Below are 22914 nucleotides of genomic sequence, written 5' to 3'. Positions count from 1 at the left end.
TCCAGTGCAGCATCTTGCTTTGGTGACACTGGCTGATACCTCTGTGCATGCTGAGTAATTGCTTCAATTCAAAGCAGGTCCTCATGTAAGCAGTTGTGTTGAATGAAATCAATTTTGTCCTTTAGCAGTTTTTCCGTATAGCTAGCACATAAAGTACCACCTCTGACAAGATGCTTGTCTCTTCAGACAGGTTGTAGCACAACGGCTTCCTTTCACACTCATCTCATCTCAGACAGCATTTATCAGAATACACTTGCCCCAATTAACCACATATGTTTTCTAACTTACTCGGTGGAGCATTGACAGGCCAGAGGCGAGGTACTGAAATCTTCCTGTAGGAGGTGTGGTGTATTCAGTAGCAGTCAGTAGAGTAAATACCCAGTAAGAACAACATGTACTCATTTCCTATTTTGAGCCAGGCCCTGAGGATGCAGAAAGAACAACATTGTCGTCTTGAGCTTGAGTAAAGTAGCTAGGAGCAGACTCCGTGGTTTGGTAGGGCTGAAGCCAGCGATTGCTGTGTTGAGGACTTGACTGGAAAGTGTAGAAGTAGAGACAGCCCCGTCAAGGCTCTGTAGCAAGGGATTCAGAAAGGCTCAGGGGCAGGGCTCTGTTTTGTTCCGATTTTTTTCAGAATGGAAGAAGCTTGAATGTTTATAAGCTGAATAGAAAGCATCAGTAATGATGAAGAAATAAATTCAAAGTCCCTGATCACAACTGGGAAGGAAAGGCAGAAGGTTCCAGGATTGTTTGTACACAGGATTGTGGAGGAGGCGTGGAATTGTGCTCTCTACCTTTAAAATGTATTGTCCTTGTAAAGATTCTGGGATATGAAGGCAAAGAATTAAGAGTTTCAAGGTGAACTAGTTTGCAGAAAATAGTAAATTCTCAAATATGGTCAGTTAATATGACAATTTAAATGTAAAGCAATCCATACTATTTCTATTTGCCTTAATTATTATTTGAAACCCATCTAAATACAAAGAAAACACACTATTGTGGGTGTACATGTATTTAGATGTTCAGTTAAAGGAATTTTTTTCCCCAGTGCTAGAGATTGAACCTAGGGCCTTGTACTCGGCCACACATTATCTCTAGCCCACATAAAATGTTTTTGGGGGTCTTTGAAAACCAGATCATATAAAATGATAATGCTTAACTGCTATTTAATAAGGTAATTAGCACTTCAGCAAATATATGTAGCTGCTCTCATGTTATAATTGACATTGTATAATAATATTTATACTTTTATGTGTTGCTCTAATTAATATTAAAAGCGAGATTATCAAAACTTTGTCACTTTGAGCAGTCTGGCCTTTTAAGGCTGATAGAATAAAGATATTTTGTTCTTGTTTTCCCTCATCTCATACATTGAATACTATGTACATTAATTTTGAAATTGATTTGCTTCTTGGCATTTTTGTTGGCTATCCTTTGAGTTTATGAAATCATCTTCCTCTTTCCGAATAAATGTAAATGTTTCAGGGATTTTTTTTCTGAACAATTCAGATACCTTTTAAGGAGAATTCTTTTATATTCTGTCAGTCATTGCTGAAGTATTTTAAATCTCATTTGATTGGTTAATTCAGTTACTGGTGAGATTAATATTTAAGCTTTAAGCTTTTATTTCTTCATATGGAAAATAAGATAGTTTCCCTCACAATAACACAAGGACTAAATGATGCTGTATTCCCTTGACCTCAGTTGCTCTAGAGGCTCTGATGGGAGACTGTCAGTTTGAAGTCAGCATGAGACCTCTATCTCCAAAAGAAAAAAAAAAGATTAAAGGAGATAGTTTATGAATTCTTTCCACATAATGCTGGAACATAGTAGACCCTTAAATACTAACTTGACACCTAAGATGGACATGGTGATTATGTGTCTGTGATTTCAGGGTTAGGTAAGCTGATGCAGAAATAGTGCTCCAAGTTTGAAGCTAGCCTGAGCAAGATCCAAACTAGAAACATACACATCTATGAAGACACATGCACATGTACACACACGCAAGCAGGAATGAAAACACATGGAAGTAGTAACGGTTAATACATCTTTTAAATAGTACTGCATAGTATTTTGTAGTTGATGACATATTGACATTCCTGATGTCTTGAATTCTTGGTTTTAAGTTAGTAGGTTAATTATGAGATCTTTAAAAACACTCAGTTTGGAAGCTTAGAGAGATGACTTAGTGGGTAAAATGCTTCATACAAGCATGAGGGCCTGCATTTGAATTCCTAGAACCCACATAAATGCCAGACTCAGTAGCATGAATCTGTAACCCCAGTACTCCTAGAAGGCCGAAATAGAAGAATCCCTAGAAGTTTACAGGCACACACAGTGGAAAAACAACAGAGACTCACATGCTCTCACTATGTGTCTCTGGGCTACCATGGAAACTTGCTCTGTAGACCAGGCTGATCTCCATCTCTGCCTCCCAAGTGCTAAGAATAAAGGCACTCACTACCTCCACATAATAGCTTGGTTTGGGGACTGAAAGTTTGCTTGAATAGCATTAAAATTTGTAGCCTCTGTTAAAGAGAGTATATATAATTGTGCTTTCAAAAAACAAAACAAAAACTCTGTTAATTCTTCTCTGAAAGTGTACTTTTAGGTGCCCTCTCTTGTTTTGCTAGGCTATGTAAAGTTAACTGCTAATAACAAACCATCCAAAAGAGGTGTGTGTGTGTGTGTGTGTGTGTGTGTGTGTGTGTGTGTGTGTGTGTGTGATGGAGGAAAGGCATGTGTACTACATATGCATGTGTGGAATCAGTTCTCTCCCTTCATGTTTGTGTGGGTTCTACCCAGGCTTGTGGCAAATGCCTTTACCTGCTGTGCTATCTTACAGGCCCTTTTACTATGATTTTAATGCTCATTTTCCTGATGACTTTTTTGTGTCTTTGTTCTTTTGAGACATAGTCTCACTATTTAGCCTCAAGTGGTCTGTAACTCACTATGTAGACCAAGCTGGGAAATGAAGGCTTTTCTGTCCCGCCTGGTCCTATAGCCGCTTCTAAAATAATCACTCAGAGGCTTAATATTAATTACAAACTGTTTGACCTATTGCTTAAGATTATTACTAACTAGCTCTTACATTTAAATTAATCCATTTCTATTAATCTGTGTATTCCATGTGGCCATGGCATTACCAATCTGCTGACATCTTCCCCCAACTTCACCCTCCTTCTCCCTGTATCTTTGCTTGGATTTCCTGCTTGGCTATTGACCAAAGGTGCTTCTTTATTAACCAATGGTAATAAAATATATTCATAGCATATAGAGGGGTTATCCCACAGCAGAGATTCACTTGCATCTGCCTCTTAAAGGCCCAGGCCACCAAACCCAGCCTTCCTGATGACTTTCTATGTGCTTACTAGCTATACCTATTCATATATATTGGGCATTTTCTCCTAGATTGTGTCACATTTATGTGTAGGAAATCTTTGTCTTCTGAATATGAGTTATTTGACAAGTTTGTGTTTTGCAGATATTTTTCCAGATAGGTAATGGCTGCCTTTTCACTCTAGTAATGGTATCCTTTTGATAAAAAGAAATGATAAATTCTAATGTAATACAAGTTGTCAGGTCACCAGGCTTGCTCAGCAGCTCCATTATCCGCTGAGCTATCTTCCTGCCCCAACAGAATGTAGTATGGTACATACTGTTTAGAGTGTTTTGCTTTACCAAGTTGCCTAAACCAATATTTAAGAATATAATCAACTTCTTAGCAAGTTCATCCAAAAATAATGATTTGTTAAAAATCATTATTAACCTCATGTTATATTTTTCTGGTTCTTAAAATTATGAAATTATAGAAAACTATGAAAAAATAGGGGGAAAACTGTTGCACTTCCTATGACAGGAGTTCATCTGTTTAGTGCCTGACACCAAAGTAAGACTCAATATGATTAGAAGGAGTACTGTAAGGGAAATGTGTGTGTGTGTGTGTGAGGACAGAGGGCAGCATTAGTATCTTCCTCAGTGTAATATTTATATTTATATAACATGTATGTATATTATGTATAGTATATGTATGTATGCATATACACACACGCACATACACATATATACAATATACATACCTATGTGCATATATATAATTTTTTATTTAAAATATAAAGTATCTCCATACATGTATGTTTGTGTGTTGTGTTTGTTTGCTTGTTTGTTTTAAGGCAGGCTCTCCCACTGCACCTGGAGCTCATTGAGTTGGCTAGACTGGCTGACCAGCAAGCCTCTCCTTTGTCTCTACCTCGTCCTGGCTGGGATGAGAGTCCTTTTGACCTGGCTCCAAACGCAGCTTCTCGTGCTTATGCAGCGCCTTACTCCTGTCTCCTCTTCACTGGCCATTTTGCTTCCAAAAGAAAGCTGTTAACATTTGGTTTTTCTTCCATTTCTTGAGATTGAATCAAATTGAATGGTTTTTTTTTTGTTTACTTTTTGTAATTTTTTTATTTTTTTGGAGGCAAGGTTTCATGTAACCCAGAATGACCTCAAACCCGAGACCTTTAGAGCTATATATGCAGCTGCTCTAGTATTTTTTGAAAAGTCAGTCTGTCCTCTGCTTGCCACATTGTAATGGCAGTTTTATGTTCTCATATGACCATTTGGCTTCAAATCAAGCCTTTCTATCTAGTAGTTTAATCATTCTCCTTGAGAAACTATTTTTAAGAAGCCAAGTGGTTGAAGGTCATTGTTGTCCCCTTTCTTTTTTCTTTTCTTTGCTCTCCTAAGCTCATTTTGCCTCTTAATTTTAAAGATCTCAACCTACAGGCTCAGTATCTCCTCTTTTCCATGCCCATTTCAGACTTGAAGCCAGAAGTCCTTAAGCAAGTGCAGATTTTCCTGGTGAGAGATTAATACCAAGATACCTTCCACAGTAGGCTCTGCTGCCCTGGCTGCCAGTCTGCAGGTTCCCCAGGTGTGGCTAACTACAGCTAGGACTTAAGGATCATCCCTCTGACTCCTTTGCATCACACCTTCCTTACCAAAATTCCCAAGCCCCAGACCCTTTGATCTTTCTGGTTTATAGTCCATAAGGTATACTTTGTCTTGTTTTCTTTTTAACATAACAAAGGAATGATTTAATTTAATTTTGTCTGGTAGGTGGGAATGTCTTCACAGAGATGTTGACATATAATACCAGATAAAAGGTTTTACTTAGCCGAGCAGTGGTAGCTCACCCTTTAATCCCAGCACTCAGTAGGTAGAGACAGGAGGATCTCTGTGAATTTGAGCCCAACGTGATCTACAGAGCTAGTTCCAGGACAGGCTCCAAAGCTTTTCCTGTCTCAAAAAACAAAAACAAGAAACAAAAAAAGATTTTACTTAAGTCTTTTTAATTTTTTTATTGATTATTTGGGGACTCTCACATCGTGCTCCCCTTTGTGCTCACCTCCCAGTCTTCCCATGTCCACTCCCCTCCTTTGTGACTCTCCTCCAAGAAGAAATTCCCTTTTGTGTTTGTCCATATATTCACTGGCGCATGATCACATTCCTAGTTTTGCCTTGCATTTTCAATTACTGTTCCTTACCTCCATTGACCTAGCCTCATGAGGATGTGATTTGCCATGAAAACCTTTTCTAAGTACAGAAGTCCTGCTGAGAGCCCCCCACCACCCCGACTACTGTTGCCATACTTTGTTTGCTACTGTATGAATTCTTATGTCAATTATTTGTGTTTACTGTGGTTTCACTGTTCTCTGACTGCCAAGACAATACCCCATGTGTTCACTTTCTTCTAAAATGTCTTGGAACAAGCAGGAATGAAAATAGCAAGTGAAATGCCTCCTCTCTTCTCACTTACTTGCTCAGGTAATATACAGAAATTAGCTGGCTGGTTAGAAAATTTTATGGTGCTGAGTAAGCCATCTATTAGGAGGGGTGAAGAAACAGTGTTGTGTGCCAGGCACAGCATTGAAGTAATTCATTATCTTTCCATCCCTGCTAAGCAGAGGCAGATATTAAAAACCCCATATTTTCAGTATTTAAAACCAATGGATTATTTAAATCAAATATAATTTTTTGAATTCATTGTACCGTTGCTGTTTTAACAAAACTTCTTTTAAGTAGAGTTGACCTGAACACACATAAAAAACTGGGACTGTCCAGAGAACCTAAATAACAATGAGGACACTAAGAGAGACATACATGGATCTAATCTACATGGGAAGTCGAAAAAGACAAGATCTCCTGAGTAAATTGGGAGCATGGGGACCATGGGAGAGGGTTGAAGGGGAGGGGAGAGATAGGAAGGGGAGCAAAGAAAAATGTAGAGCTCAATAAAATCAATTAAAAAAAAAACTGGGAATGTATGAACCCCTGTACCCTGACTGGTTGGCTGAAACTTAGAAGTAGTCATGATCTTTCTGAAAGTTTCTGAAGGGCAAATGAACCAGAGCCCAGCCCTGCTGGGGAAGAAATAGAACTATACTTGTTCTTTCAGTAGTTGACTCCGGGTTGAGAGGTATGACATGCCTGTAGTCTGGAAGGCCAGTCAAGTTTATAACACATAGGAATAGAATACCTTGCCAAGATGTGACAGGAAGAAAAACCACTATTTCCTGTGTTGTTGCCTTGGTTACAAATGCCCTGGTCTCATTTTTGTGTTTGTGTTGACAACTGATTTTGAAATAGGCCTGAAAAAATTAATGATTCAATTTTCAAACAGTGAAAGATTCTGTAAAAAACAGTAGTTTAGCTACAATCAGTTTCAGCTAGAACACCATACATTGCTCTTTAAATATTAGATATTGCTGGGCATGGTGCCTGATGTCTGTGTTCCCAGCATGTAGAAGACATGAACCTTCTTCTAGGTAGAAGAATTGAGGCCAGTCTAAGCTACATAGCAAAGCAGTCTTACTGAAAAAAATAATAAAAAAAAAGGTCCAGTATAGAAAAGTAAAATGGTATATTCACTTGAAATATCTTTGGTAGCTTCTTTTAAAAACCTAAACATGTACTTACCATAGGTTCCACTACTGACTTGTGGACAGATGTGATAACCAGGGTGAATGTCAAAGGTATTATATGAAGTAAAAAAAGAAGTCAACTCTTATGGGTTTGCTTACTGTAAGATGCTGTTTACCTAACACTCTGAAGCTGGACCTGATCGTACAGCCGAAAATACCGGCTGTTCTTGAAGCTGAGGGAAGATGCTCTGAGCTCAAGACTTCTCTAGGCAACAGAGCAAATCCAAGCCCAACCTTGACAACTTATTGAGACCCTGTCTCAAAGTAAAAAGTAAAAGCTGAGTAAGGTCTGTTAGAGCATTAAAATATGCTACCCAGTTTCTGATTGGTTACTCTATTAGAGCTGTACAGTTGTCCACATTACTGAGAGCTAGCTTAAAGAGTACATAGGACTCTATACAATTTTTGCAACTTTTTTTATGTTTTCTTTTTTATTGATTTTTATTGAGCTCTACATTTTTCTCTGCTACCCTCCCTGCCTCTCCCCTCCCCACTTCAACCATCCCCCAAGGTCCCCATGCTCCCAATTTACTCAGGAGATCTTGTCTTTTTCTACTTTCTACTTCCCATGTAGATTAGATCTATGTAAGTCTCTCTTAGTGTCCGTATTGTTGTCTAAGTTCTCTGGGATTGTGGTTTGTAGGCTGGTTTTCTTTGCTTTATGTTTAAAAACCACATATGAGTGAGTACATGCGATAATTGTCTTTCTGGGTCTGGGTTACCTCTCTTAAAATAATGTTTTCTAGCTCCATCCATTTTCCTGCAAAATTCAAGCTGTTGTTATTTTTTTCTGCTGTGTAGTACTCCATTGTGTAAATGTACCACATTTTCCTTATCCATTCTTCAGTCTAGGGGCATTTAGGTTATTTTCAGGTTCTAGCTATGACAAACAAAGCTGCTGTGAACATAGTTGAGCACATGTCCTTGTGGCACGATTGAGCATCCTTTGGATATATACCCAAAAGTGGTATTACTGGGTCTTGAGGAAGGTTGTTTCCTAATTTTCTGAGAAATTGCCACACTGACATCCAAAGGGGCTATACCAGCTTTCATTCTCACCAGCAATGCAGAAGTGTTCCCTTTACCCCACAACCTCTCCAGCATAAGTTGTCATCAGTGTTTTGATCTTGGCCATTCTTATTGAGAGCTGAAATCAACAAAATAGAAACAAAGAAAACAATACAAAGAATCAATGAGACAAAGATTTTTTTGAGAAAAATCAACAAAATAGACAAACCTTTTGCAACTTTTTAAAGTCTGTTATTATTTCAAATAAAAACTTTTAAAAAGGAAGTATATTGTACATTCATGTTTAAGGAAGCATTATTCACAATAACCAAAAAGCATGGTCAACCCAAGAATTGACTGACAAATTATGACATGTACCTATAGTGGAGGATTATTTAGCTGCAGAAATGAATGAACCCTGAGACAAGCTCTAGGAGATGGACTCTAGAGACTTTATGCTGTGTAAAATAAGCATGAGGAACTACTGTTTAGTGAGTGCAACAGCATTTTGGAAAGTGAAGGACCAGGTTTATTTATACATATGTGTGTGTGTGTGTGAGGGGGGGATGTATACTTTGTATGAGTAATGCATTTATTTAAATATACCCATTTTTATTTTTTAACATATGAGTGCTTTGCCTTCGCATATGTATGTGTATGACGTGTGTGCCTGTTGCCGGAGAAAGTGGGAAGATAAGGTGTCAGATCTGCTGGAACTGGAGCTATAGGTGGTTGTAAACCACTATGAGGGTGCTGAGAATTGAACCTAGGTCCTCTGCAAGGGCATCCAGTGCTCTTAACTGGTGAGCCACATCTCCAGCCCCTTAATTTATTTTTAAAAAGAATTTATTTGTAGCCAGGCAGTGGTAGTGCACGCCTTTAATCCCAGCACTCGGGAGGCAGAGGCAGGCAGATCTCTGTGAGTTCAAGACCAGCCTGGTCTACAGAGCGAGTTTCAGGACAGGCTCCAAAGATACACAGAAAAACCCTGTCTCAGAAAAAATGGTTTATTTGTATTTTATGTGCCTGTGTGTTTAATAGTATATGTTTATAGGTGCCTGAGAGGATGTCAGGTCCTCTAAAGCTAACAAGTGGTTGTGATCCACCCCAACATAGGTGCTGAAAATTGAACTAGCCACAGTTCTTAAATGCTGAGACAGCTCTTTCAATGTTTCTTATTTATTAATTTTATTAATTTTCATTTTGAGAGTTGGGGAAATGGCTCAATTTATTAGGCCTGATCTATATTGAATTCCTAGCCCCTACAAAGCCAAGTGTGACTATGTGTGCTTTTAACCCCAGTAATGGGGTACAGAGACAGGAGGGTCCCAGGAGTTTGCTTGCTGGCTAGCTAGCCTTGCTAAGGTCAACGTCCAGTTCAGTGAGAAACACTGTCTTAAGGCAATAAGGTAGCAAGCAAAGGAGGAAGAAGCCACATGTGTAGGCATAAGAAAATGGGATTTGTGTGTATCTTCATAATTTCTTTCTTTGAAAACTAACAGAAGGCTGGGCAGTGGTGGCACACACCTTTAAATCAAGCACTCAGGAGGTAAGACAACTGGACCTCTTAAGCTTGGGGCCAGCCTGGTCTATAAAGCAAGTTCCAGAATAGCCAAAGCTACACAAAAAAAAAACTCAGAATGCCTCAGCTACCATATTTATTTTCTCCTTTATGATGATTTTATAATGAAAATAATAAAGATCCACAATGGATCTTCTTTTGGAGTTGTACATTTCTATCATGTAAGGCTTAAATGGCTGACCACTCCTTGACCTCTAAGTCACTTTCAGTCTTTTAATTGGAAAATTAAGGCCATTTATATTCACAGTTATTGCTGAAAGATATATGTTACTAGCTCCTGTCATTTTGATTGGGGGGGTTACTTTGACTAATCTACACCCATTTCTAAATTCATATTAAAGGTTTGATGCTTTATTGGATCAGTCATGTTGGGTTTTTTCCTAATTCTCATTGGCTTATTTTACTATTCTGGTGAAACTTATTATTTCTTTCATGTTTGTATTTATCCTCCTCCTCTTTGTATATAGTTTAGAGATTATGAATTAGGTTTAGGATTATCTTGGGAGGTCTTTATCTCACTTTGATTCTGAAGGATAACCTTGCTGTACACAGTAATCTTAGCTGACGGTCATTTTCTTCAGGACTTGAAATACAGCATTCCACACCTTCTAACCTTTAGATTTCTGCTGATAATTTTTCTGGTGTTCTGATGGACCTCCTTTATAAGTGACAACACTTCTCTTTTGTAGCTTTTTATATTCTTCCCTTGTAATGTACTTTTTGCAGTTTTAACTATAACATGATGTGGAGAGGTTTTCCTCTGAGCATGTCTGCTTGAGAGTCTAAATGTCTGTAAGGTTTAGGAAATCGTCTGCTAGTGTTTTCTTGAATAAGTTTTCTGTGCTTTTTGCTTTCATTTCTGTTCCTTTGTCTACACCAATTCAAGAATTTTGGTCTCTTACCTTTCCTAGGTCTTGCATTTTCTATAGATCGTTCCTTCCTATGTCTGAATGTGATAATTTGTCAACATTGTCCTTAAGCCCTGATGTGTTTGCTCCAGTTCCTTATGAGGCTTTCAGCTGAGTTGCTTTTTTTGATACATTGAGGTTTTCATTTCTAAGACTCTGTTGGCTTCTTTTTCAGAGTCTTTTATTGACACTTTCTTTCAGATCCTCTATGACAATAATTCATAATAATAATAATAATAATAATGTTTTATATACTTCATTCTAAAACAGAATCTGTCAGGGTTATTCTGGTCCTTTGTGTGAAAACCAGGCTGGCCTCAAACTCAAAGAGATCCACCTGCCTCTGCCTACCGAGTGCTGTGATTAAAGGCATGTGCCACCATAGCCTTGCTTATTTTATTTCTTTTAATTATTCCTTAATTTATTGAACTTCTTTATTCTCTTTGAGTTCACTGTTCATTTTTTTAATTAATCTTTTTAGTTATTTGACCATAATTACATTTATTTTGGACTGGAGAGGTGGCTCAAGGGTTAAGAGCACTGGCTGTTCTTCCAGAGGTCCTGAATTCAATTCCCAGCAACCTCATGGTGGCTCACAACCATCTATGAGATTTGGTGCCCTCTTCTGGCATGTAGGCATACATGCCAGAACACTGTATTCACAGTACATAAATACATCTTTAAAAAAAAGAAAAAAGAAAAATACATTTATTTTATACAGTATTTCATAGATTTAAATTTAGTTACTGGTGAGTTATGAATTTGTCAGAAATATTACTCTGTTTATTCATAATTCTTAACATTTTTCTGTGTTGGTATGTGAGCATCTGTTTTGGGGAATGATCTTTCACTTTTATGTGAGGTCTTAGTGAGCAGCTTTTCCCTAGGGCTCATTATAGCACAAATTCTAATTGTTCTTAATAAAAACCTGGAGTCAGATATTAGGGGTTGAAAGCTGAGAGGTCAGAGAAGCAGTGCAGCCAGCCACTAGAGAGACCTTTTACCTCTTTCAAATCCTCAGACTGAATCCTCAGACTGAATCCTCAGACTGCATCCTCAGACTGAATCCTCAGACTGCATCTTCAGACTGCATCTGAGCTCCTGCCTCCTCCCAGCTTATATTCCTCTCTCCAAACAGCCATATCTTGTCTCTACCTCCCTAGTTCTGGGTTTAAAGACGTGTGATCTCAAGTACTGGGATTAAAGCTGTAATCCACCGCCTCCCGACTCTGTTTCTCTTTTAGACTACATTAATTTCATGTAGCCCAGAGTGGCCTTGAACTAACATAGTTCCGTCTGCCTCTGTTTTCCAAGTGCTGGGATTAAAAATGTGTGCCACCACTGCCTGTCCACTAGTGGCTTAGGTCTGCACTCTGATCTTCAGGCAAGCTTTATTTGTTATATTACAAACAAACTATCACTCCAGCTCCTCAGTACTGTGTAGAGGAGAGAAGCTGCAGTAACAAGCTGCACCCGCTGTGCTGGATTCCCTTCCTGCCCCTTCCCTGAAGCCAGGGCTGCGGACCTGCATTTCTGCTGCTCCAGTATGCTTTTTAGTTTTCCTATGTGTTTTTCATTGATTCTCATATTCTCTTTTTCTCCCTCCCTACCCTTCATCATTTTTTTTTAGGTAGGAACTGGCTATGTGGCCCCTGTGAGTCTAGAATTTCCTATGTAGTCCATTCTGGCTCCAAACTTAGAATCCCCTACAACCTTATACATGCTTGGATTGCAAGTTTGAGCCACCAGGCCTGACACTGAACTCTTTCTTGATTCCTAGAGTTCTTTCTTTCTCCAGAATATAGTTGCCCTTTCTCATTCACAGAGCTATGCATAAAATAGTTTTATCATCTTCCCCCTGTCCAACCCATGCTTTTTAAAAATTCCTCATTTTATATTATGTATGAAGTTTTTGGCGAAATGTTTTGCTTACATGCATGTGTTTGTGCTTGGTGCCCAAGAATATGAGAAGAATGCATCAGATACCCTGGAACTGGAGTAATGGCTAGTTGTAAACTACCATGTAGGTACTGGGGATTGAACCTGGGTCCTCTATAAGTGCCACCTCTGCAGCCCCAGCCTTTGCTTTTAATATGAGATCTCATTTATTGGTCTTTACACAAAGGACCGAATTAGCGCTGGCAGGTTTACTTTAGAAATTTAGTACATAAAATACTGTAAGTTAATGAGTATGGGAAGACATATCCATAAACTTACTTGGATCTTTATACAGCAAAATAAGTTTTAAATTTGTTTCTTTTAGTGTTCTCTCTAAGTACAGAAGTAGAGGACAATAAAAGTAAATGTTTATTAATTCAAGCTTGTATGATAGCAAAATAAGAAAATTGCAGATGAGAAGATTGCAAATTGATTTGTTATTATAAAAGTGAATTTGAAAAAGTTTCTCAAATTTTTTTAAATGATTTTTTAAATGATATCACACTATGTGACCTGATATTCACATTACTGGATAGCAGTGTCTTAAAGAAATTAAAACTTAGGTTCTTGGGGCAATCTACATGTGTTAAATGTATGTCTTGTTCATGATCTTTTCAGTCTATGATAAAGCCATGATAATATAGTCCATGATAAGTCAAGACATTTGCACTGTGGTTGTTTGCTGTGTCATCATCGAGGGAACCTGGGTAGAGTCTGTGTATGAGAATCCTACAATTTTTCACATCTTCTGAGCTTTGAACTAATTCAGAATTAAAAGTAATCTGAAAGTTGACTGGAGAAATGGCTCGGAGGTTAAGAGCACTGGCTGCTCTTCCAGAGGTCCTGAGTTCAATTCCCAGCAACCACATGGTGGCTCCCAGCCATCTGTAATGAGATCTGGTGCCCTCTTCTGATATGCAGGCAGAACACCTATACATAATAAATACATAAATCTTTAAAAAATGCTACAGTCTTGGGAAGGAGATTCTATTTACTTATTTTAAAAAAGTTATCCAAAAGTCAACTTGAGCCAGAAATAAACATTGGAAAGCAAAATGAAGAACATAATTAATAGCAGTTATTAGAGATAAAATAATTATATACATAATGTTTTACACATATGTATGTAAACACAGAGAGAGAGAGAGAGAGAGAGAGAGAGAGAGAACTCATACAAGATCTATTAGGCAAACACTGAGTCCCCAGTAAATTTGAACAAGAATTTTTAAAAGATAGAGTATCTGAGAGAAAATTTTATAGGTGTACTGTTATAAGTATATGTTCAAGATTCTCTGAAGTCACAGCTTGGTGTTAGTGACACACACCCTTAAATAATCCCAGTACTTGGGAGGCAAAGGCAGGAGGAGCTCTCAGTTTGAGGCCAGCCTGGTCTACAGAAGCTTTCCAGGATAGCCAAGGCTATACAGAGAAACCCTGTCTTGGGGCGCGGGGAAGAAAGACAAGAAAAAGAAAGAGATTCTCTGAAATCCCAAAATTTCATTGTTTTGCCAAATGCCCCCAGTAATAAATGCTACAAAATTAAGATTAAAAAACATTTTACCCAATAGAAAATTAGTGCTTGCCAAAACACAAGAACCTGAATTCTATCACCAGAACCCAAGGACATAAAAAAAAAAATGTCAGTTGGAGCTGGAGACAGGTGTTTCTGATGCTGGCCAGGTAGCCTAGCTAACTGCTTGGAAAATTCTAGACCAGTTAGAGGCCAGGTCTCAAAAACAAAAAGGTGGGTGGAGTCTGAGTAACAATGCATGACTTGCACCCAGAAGCACACATGCACCTGTATTTGCACACGCACACACACACACACACATACGTATACACAGAGCAGAACAGTATTCTTCATGGTTTGGTGGTAGTGGTTTTGGTTTGTTTGGTATTTAGAAATTAATGCCCAGATTGACTAGCTGTGTATCTGAGGGTGGCGTTAGGCATCCTGTGTGCACTTCCTAAGTTACCATGCCAAGATAACTGTCCTGTTTTTAAAGCAGCTTGAAATATCTGTTATATCTCATCTCTTCTCAACAACAAAATGATTTTTCTTTTTTTTTTTAGGCATAAATTAATTATTGGAAAGCTGCTAGACAATGGAGCCAGACATCATTCGAATGTATTCTTCATCTCCCCCACCGCTAGACAATGGAGCAGAGGATGACGATGAGGATGAATTTGGGGAATTTGGTGGATTTTCAGAAGTCAGCCCTTCTGGTGTAGGGTTTGTTGATTTTGATGCACCAGATTATACTCGTCCTAAGGAAGACTTTGTACCTTCAAACCATTTTATTCCAATTCACGATTATTCAGAAAATGTAGATAGCCTTACAAGCTTTAAGTCCGTTAAAAATGGTAATGATAAGGAGATCACTGCTGAACTTTCTGCTCCTCTGAAAAGTCAATCTGATGTTGTACTTTCTACCACCAGCAAAGAAATGATTCCATCTAAAATTTTAGAGACTTCCATTGATGGCATGGAAAGCCTGGGAGACTTAAATAAAATAGTGATACAGGGACCAAACACTGGACAACCCAGAAGTTTCTCTCCAGGAGATTTTAGAACTGATACAAACATTGTTCATCAAACCAAGCAGTTAGAGAGTTGCAATGGTGAAAAGCCTCCTTGCCTGGAAATTCTAACAAACGGGTTTGCAGGTTTAGAAACTGTAAATCCTCAGGGAACAGAAGACCTGGACAACGTGGCTGATTCAAGGAGATTGAAACCTCATAGCCCTTGTGGCCCTGAGTGTGGTTTAGAGTCTGCATCTAGTCCTGCTAAGGAATTTGCGGATTTTGCTGCCTTTTCCCAAACAGAAAGGACACAACTAGAAGTAGAATGTGCAATTTTAAATGATGGTGATGCACTGACCATTCAAGAAAACAACAGAGTCAACGAACTGAACTCTATGAAGGGCGTGTCTGTGGGTAGGAGCTTTGAGGATGAAGGAGTTACTGATGGAGAACATCAAGTCTGTGTTTCAGAGGTCCATGTAATAACTGACAGAGATCTCCATGTTGAAAAACAAGACTTTCAAACACTGCGACAGGATGAATTTTTAAATTCAAGAATTCAGTCTGAGCCTTGGAACTTGGTAGACTCAACTGAAAATTCAGAAGCCATTAGGCGGGACCAGTGTAAAACTGAGGAAAATGATTTATTTGCTTCTAAATGTGCTGACCTATGCATGGATTCTATTAAAACTTCTGATGTTAATGAAGTTGATTCTTCCAAAGAAGAAAATAGAAAGTTTACTAATTCCAAAAGCCGGAACCTTGATCCCACAGAAGAAAATATTTTGGATGATTCGGCTGCAAGCATAAAAAATGGTGACAGTGGTAACGACTTTGTGACTTGCCACGATACCAATGAAGATGATTTTGGTGACTTTGGTACGGCCAGTGGCGCCACTCCACCGTTTGTTACTTGTACTCAAGACTCAATGAGTGATGTCACTTTTGAAGAGACCTCGGAACATTTTCTACATTTTAGTGAGCCAGGTGATGATTTTGGAGAATTTGAGGATACAAATGCTGCTTCTTGCCAAGAGGAAATGATATTTACTGAGTCCAACCTAAAACAGACCTCTGGTAGTTTGTCAGAGGAAGATCAGTTGGCAGGAAAGTCTGCTGGAAAAGACAGTGAACCTGACTCGAAACTGAAAAATGGTCAGGACAGTGAATTTGGAGATTTTGATTCTGTGCCAAATACTCAAGACAGCAGTAGCGCTTTTCAGGACTCCGATGATTTTGCTGACTTCAGTTCAGCTGGTCCTAGCCAAGCTATAGATTGGAATGCTTTTGAGGATGAACAAAAAGATGGTTGTTCTTGGGCTGCCTTTGGAGACCAGCAGGCTACTGAATCCCACCATCGAAAGGAAGTCTGGCAGTCACATAGGACAGATGAAAATATTGATGCTCTGGGAACCCCTAAGATGCACAGTATCTCTTTAGCGACTTCCAAAGGAACAGTTGCTAGTGGCCATTTGCAGGATTCAGCCACTTCAGTTCAGGTATTTACTAATTTCCTCTATTTTTAATAGCGTGTTAATTGCCAGGGAAACTTCTAATACAACTTTAAAAAATTAACTAAATACCTGCTAAAGGGGTTTCTGTATGAAATAGGATATTTGCTGGCCTGATCTAGAGATTAGCGTTTTCACAGCCTTTGAAAGTTGTAAAATTGCTATCATGGGGAATTTCTTAGTTAACAGAAATGTATCAATTTAAATTATTTATTAATAATGTTTGTCTTAAATATTAGTCATTTTCCTTCAGTTTTTATCTTTACAGTGATTTTTAAAGAAGATTGTCTTTTTTTTTAAACTTTAGAGTTTAAAAAAGTCATTTAACTATGTCCCTTAAAAATTAAAGTACAGTTTTGATTACAGGAGAGAGCTAATGGGATTTGAAACCTCATAATTTTGCAGCCACAAAAAGATCTTGCATAAGATAAACTAAGGTTTAGCCCTAGAAGAAGTAACTGACTTATCTTATTGTGGTTATAGTAATTTATTTATAGTTTCTTGCTTGTGTGTATATGTGGGTTTTGTTTTGTTTATAGCTATTCTTAGGGAGTAGATGTATCAGGGAGAATATCTTTACCACTCAGCACCTATGTGCAATTCTTTCTTGTTCATACGCTTTCAGAAAAGACTCATTAATATTTATTTTGACCTAAAACATCCCCTATAGTTGTAGCTTGGTAGCACTGTTTCCCAGTCCTGAGTTGTTCTCTGTACTAGTTCTTACCATTAGACAGCCCAAGTTGTGAGGAAAAGGGCATTCTCTGAGGAAAGCAAGTCTCTTCTTTATAGTGGTGATTGATGTGGGCATCTTGTCCACAGACTTGTTTCTCATAGTAGCACTGTCTATTAGTTTTGCAATTGTCTCTTGCTAAGAAATCCGTTTTCAACTAGACATATCTCCCAAGTCTGTTAACTGAAGTGATTCTACTTCACTGCTTTGACAGCTTTGATACATGTGGTGTGACCAGTTGGCACTCAGAGCTTCTCACTTTTTCTGGACTCTGAGTGTCTGAGTAGTTTGTTTGCCAATTCAGTTATTGCACGGCTCGGCTAGTGTACAGTATTACTGCTTAATAATTTATCATTGAGGAAAACCTTATAATTTTAACAGCAAATTAACTAATTTTAATACAAAATGAAGACTGTTGCTTTGACCTAACCCTCTCCCTATTTAGTTCACTGCAGTAAAGTATAGGGTGACAGTGGTACTGGATGATCTGTAGTTTGTAGTCTGAGAACTTTTAACATCATCAGATAATGAGTTTTTAAAAGTATAACCACTTCAAATGGAAATTTCTTGCATCATACATGTTGAGTTTGTTTATATATAATTTAATAATTGAATATATACACACACATACATGTATCATATATGGGCTTCATTGGAATATGACCTGTGATGCTGCATCTTGACAGCCTCGTGAAAGCTTTATGGTTTGGGATAATGAGTTGGAAAATGTACAGAAAGAGAGTTTTGTTTTGTTAAAATGTAAATTGCATAGCAATAGCAAAAATACAAAGCTTGCTGAGATCTTTTGGGCCAGGCTTCATACTTTGGTTAATGGGGAATGGGACCTGCAGAATTTTAGAGGTGGACATAGAGTGGGAGAGCAAACACTGAAGCTGTTCATGAAGACGGCGAGGTGGGGAAATGGGTTAGGCTGCTAGTAGACGGTCAGTACATACAGATTAGACAGTGACTTTCCTGGCCTGCTGTTCTGAAGGAAGCTGGCCTGGACTTTCCTCCTTGGACTTCAGGTTCTGCTGAAAACGTACATTAGTCCTAATCTTGCCCTTTGAGGGAGGATTATATTCGTTAATGTTTTTCTTAAAATGTCTCCCAGCTGCAGCGACTTTCCTTATCAGTCTTCTAAGTGCTGGGCTGCAGGTGCCAGCCACCACACCTGGCCAGTAGTCTTCATTAAATGGCCAAGGAGCCTTTTCAGCAAAAGAGTTTATGACATAAGCATTGATTGAACACTGAGGTTTTGTAAAACTAAATATTATTCAGAACGTTACTTGAGAATTTAGGTCATTGGTAAATACTAAGATTTTCTTCTAGAAGGGAGGCCATGAAGTTTTTTTTTTTTGTTAGTAGCCATCCAGCTATTACTGAAAAAGGTTAGTAGATGAAATTCAAGACCTTTAAGAATGAAGGGTATAGGGGCTGGAAAGATGATTCAGCAATTGAGAGAGCTGCTCTTCTGGAGTACACAAATTCAGTCCCCCAGCATCCATGCCAAGTGACCCACAACTACCTGTCACACCAGTTCCAGAGGGATCCCACGCCTCTGGACTCCTTCAGTACCTGTACTTATTAAGTACACTTAAGTCACACATACACAAAATTAAAAATAAAAAAATAGTGTTGGAAAGATGGCTCAGTTGTGAAGAACACTGTCTCCTCTTCCAGGGGACCTGGGTTCAGTTTCCAGCAGCCACAGGGCAGCTCAAAACTATTTAATGCCCTCTTCTGGTGTGCAGATGTGCATGCAGACAAAGTACCCATATACATAAAATGATTAAGTAAGTAAATCTTTAAAAAAAAAACCATCAAATAGTAAGATTTCAGATTTTGGCCTAATGGGTCTTTGTTTACTAAGTATTTAGTGAATTGGTTTTGTTGTTGTTGTTTTTACTGTTTCACCCTCAGAAAATTTGTCATTCTGGCCTTTAATACCAAGTAGAAGTATTGTGTTAGATTTGTCCAGAAACTGTACAGAGGGAACTAATTGTCTTTTCCAGAGCATGGTAAATATTACGGTGGTCACTCTTTTTATAGTTTGAAATTAGGAATTGATAAGTATACAAGTGTAGCTTGTATTTGATATCTGACTTAATATTTAATGGTGGTAAGGCATAAGGTATCCTCTGAAGTGGAAGATTAGATTACTTGGATTTTAAGTTTCTTTAACATAAGACTTGGTGTTCTATTGCAGTAGGAAAAACCAGGATTTCATCATAAGCAAGAAAGAAAAACTAATTGGAAATAAGCTGAGGAGATTTTAACAGGTGCCTTAAATACAAGGTACTTTAAAGAGATGTGTATTTCAAGTGGCAGACGAACCAAGTCTAAAATCCCAGGAGCCATGCCACTCGTGCCTCTGAGAAGCCGAGCTACACTTTCAATACACTAAACTTCCTGAGTTTTGTTTGTTTTTGCAATACTGGGGATTCAAAATAGGACCTTGTCTGTGCTAGGGATCATTCTACCACTGAGCCACATCATTAACGCAATATACCCTTTTTATAATCTGTGTTATTTATGAAATAGAGATGTATCATTTAAGGAAATGGATGTATAGATAGAACAGGTAGAAATGGGGTGTGTGGAGAGGAAAGGAAGAAGGAATAAATGCATAGTAGATAATACACAGTAAGCTGGAGACCATGAAAGCTGTAGTCCTGATGTGAATGTGAAGGCCTGAAAACCAGGAGAGTGTTGTATGTTCCAGAATACAGTTCAGGTAAGAAGACAGGGAAACTGGTATCTTTAGACAGAAATTCTATGGTTCTCAGGTTTTGTTTTTTCTTCTATTTAGGTCTTTAATTGAATGCAGCCCTCTCATCTTAGGAAAGGCAGCCTGTTTTAGTCAGTTTATCAACTCCTATATTAAATTTCACCTAAAAATATTCTCATGTTTGACCAAATATCTGGGCGTCTGATTGCCTCATCAAGTTGATGTTCAAAATTAACAGTGAGTAAAAATACTATTCAGGATGCTTGGAAGACTTGTAACCTGTTCGTGGTTAATACATACCATAAGGAACTTTCTGTATTAGGTAATATGTGTTGCTTCTGTGCATCAGTAGACAAGATGAAATGGCTGCCTACACATCCAGGGTCCCCTACCTGCAGACAAAGATGGGGCAGTAGTGGGAATGAGTCATACATGATGCTTTATCCTCTTGATGAATTAACTTTCAAGTGATTAATCATTGTCACTTTTCCAGGAGTCAGTTTGGTTTTAAAATATAATTATAGAGACATTCAAGATAATGAAGGACTCTGATAGCAAATTATATATGAGAAATGAGAAAACTGGGGAAGATAGAGAAGAAAAGCCAGTGGTATAACTGGTGCCACATTATGACTTTTTTTACAAGTCCCTTTATCATAAAAAATGCTGAAAATTCTGTTCTATAAACTTGAAATAGCAGTGAGTTTATTCTTATGTAAACATAATGCTGCATAATATTAACTATTAAAACATTTCATGGACTCCAATAAATATTGTGGGCCTCATAACAGCTAATAAGTTCTGTGCCTTCTGTCCACCTTAGCTCTAAGCATAATCTAAAGATTAAAGCAAGCCTCTGTAGTGCCTCTAAGAGTTTATACTAACTTCCCTTGAGCAGCTTCTCTGTCTCATGACATACACAGTAAAGAGACCTGAGAGATGTGTTAGTAAAGTGCTTGTGATCTCAGCACTGGCTGGGAGGGGAGGCGTAGAGACAGCCAGGTTCCTGGACTCCATAGCCAGCCAGCCGAGCCAGCTCCTTTAGCCCTGGACGCGATGAGATCCAGTCTCAGCAAGCCAAGTGGCCTGCATATGCACATGCATCTCATGTGCATGTGCACACACAAAGATTTAGAGAATAGTAGTGCTTGAAAATGCTTGTAAGGATAAAGTTGTACTTACAGCAGCACTCAGCTCATTGCTTTTGTATACAGTAAGTGCTCAGTAAATGTTAGCTGTTCCTGAATAACCTCAAACTTTTTAGAAAGTAACTGTAAGTAGCTAGAAAGATGGCTCAGCTATTAAGAGCACTTGCAGAACATCTGGAAAGATGGCAGGTGGTTGACATTTGGTCCTCTTGGAGAGAACCCTGGTTTGGTTTCCAGCACCGTCTGGTGGCTCATATCTGTCTGTAATGCCAGTTTCAGGAACCCAGTGCCCTGTTCTGACTTCTGAGGGCACCAGGCAAAGGCATGGTACACACACATGCATACAAGCAAAACAGTAACACCCAAAATAAAAATAAATAAATCTTTTAAAAACAGTCACAGTGATATGCACCTTTAATCCTAACATTTGGGAGGCAGGGGCAGCTGGGTCTGAATTAAAGGCCAACCTGGTCCACATAGAGAGTTCTAAGCCATCCAAGGCCATCAAGAAATGCTGTCTCAAAAAAGAAAAGAATCAGTGTAGAAGCGGTGCACACCTTTAATCCTAGCACTCAGAAGACAGAGCAGGCAGCTGTCTCTGAGTTCAAGTACGGTCTGTTCTACGGTTCTAGGACAGCCAGGACTACATAGAGAAACCCTGTCTCAAGAATGAATGAATGAATAAATAAATAAATAAAACAAAAACGGGGGGAGCAAAAAGTACTTGCTGCTTTTGACAGAGGATCCAAGTTTGCTTCTTAGCACGCACATCGGATGACTCAACCATTTGCATCTCCTGCTCCAGGGATCCAGTGCCCTCGTCTGGCCTCTGTAGGCACATACATACATACATGCGTACATACATACATACATCACACATAAACATAAGTAAATCTGTTTTGGAATAAAAAGGCCATCATTCATAGTACAGGAAATAGTGTTAATAGTTATATTAGATTAACAATGGAGAGGAAAAGGGAGATACATCAGGATTGCATGGGTTTCACTCTGGTTCTTGTTGTTAGCAATATATTCACCTTCCAGATTACTCAGAGCACATCTGTTCTTTTCTCGTAGCTTTCTCCAGTAGGCACATTTCTGAATAAAAGTTGACTTGTGTACAAGTTAGCAGACCTCCTTTACTGGCTTTATAGCATTGGACACCAGTAGAGAAAATTCTGACACTTGCATTGCAGAGCATTTTGAATTTTTAACTATACCTTTTATTAAAGCCCCAGTTCTTAACATGTTTAATGACCAAATATGCTACTATATACCAGGCTTGAAATTAGTACATGTGGAAAATGGGATGATAGAATTTAATTACACAAACGGGTTAGTATTTAGATAGCCGGCCACCAGTTTTCTTTTTCCTTATGGTTTATCATCATCACCCTAATCTATGCTAGAAATATTTGAATGGCACATACAAATCAGGTAAACAAATACTTTGTTGCAAAGAATGTAGTCAGATCTGGATTAAATCCTTGGTTCTTAGCATATCATTAATAAGATCACCATTAATGATCACAGGCTCTCTGAGCTTCGGTTTGTTTATACCATGGAAATAATAACCTTTATCTGGTGGTGTTGCTTTTTTAAAAATTCTTTTATTTTTGATACTATAATGTAATTACATCATTTATCTCTTCCCTTTCCACCCCCTAAACCCTTTCATATACTTCTCTGTGCTCTCTTTCAAATTCGTGGCCTCTTTTTTTAATTGATTGTTGTAGCATACATATATGTATATGTATATGCATATATATTCCTAAATACAACCATCTCAGTTTGTAATATATTCCTTGTATGTGTGTGTTCAGAGCTGACCATTTGGTATTGGATAACCAATTAATATACTCAT

At 38.3% G+C, this 22914-nt stretch overlaps 1 protein-coding gene across 4 annotated transcripts in view; it reads left to right on the top strand.

Moving 5' to 3' along the window:
- Positions 1–22914, top strand: part of Aftph (aftiphilin) — a 68908-nt gene that overhangs the window by 11023 nt on the left and 34971 nt on the right. For all 4 annotated transcript variants that reach the window (XM_048435496.3, XM_048435495.3, XM_048435498.3 and 1 more), the window contains exon 2: positions 14478–16426. In XM_048435496.3, the coding sequence (XP_048291453.2) occupies positions 14510–16426 (1917 nt within the window). In that variant the 5' untranslated portion in view covers positions 14478–14509. The remainder of the gene's footprint in view (positions 1–14477; positions 16427–22914) is intronic.

Source organism: Myodes glareolus, chromosome 8, assembly GCF_982192425.1.
Source record: "Myodes glareolus chromosome 8, mMyoGla1.1, whole genome shotgun sequence".
Lineage (NCBI taxonomy): Eukaryota > Metazoa > Chordata > Mammalia > Rodentia > Cricetidae > Myodes > Myodes glareolus.
Note: the sequence above shows the minus strand (reverse complement) of the source record. Positions and strands in the feature narration are given on the sequence as shown.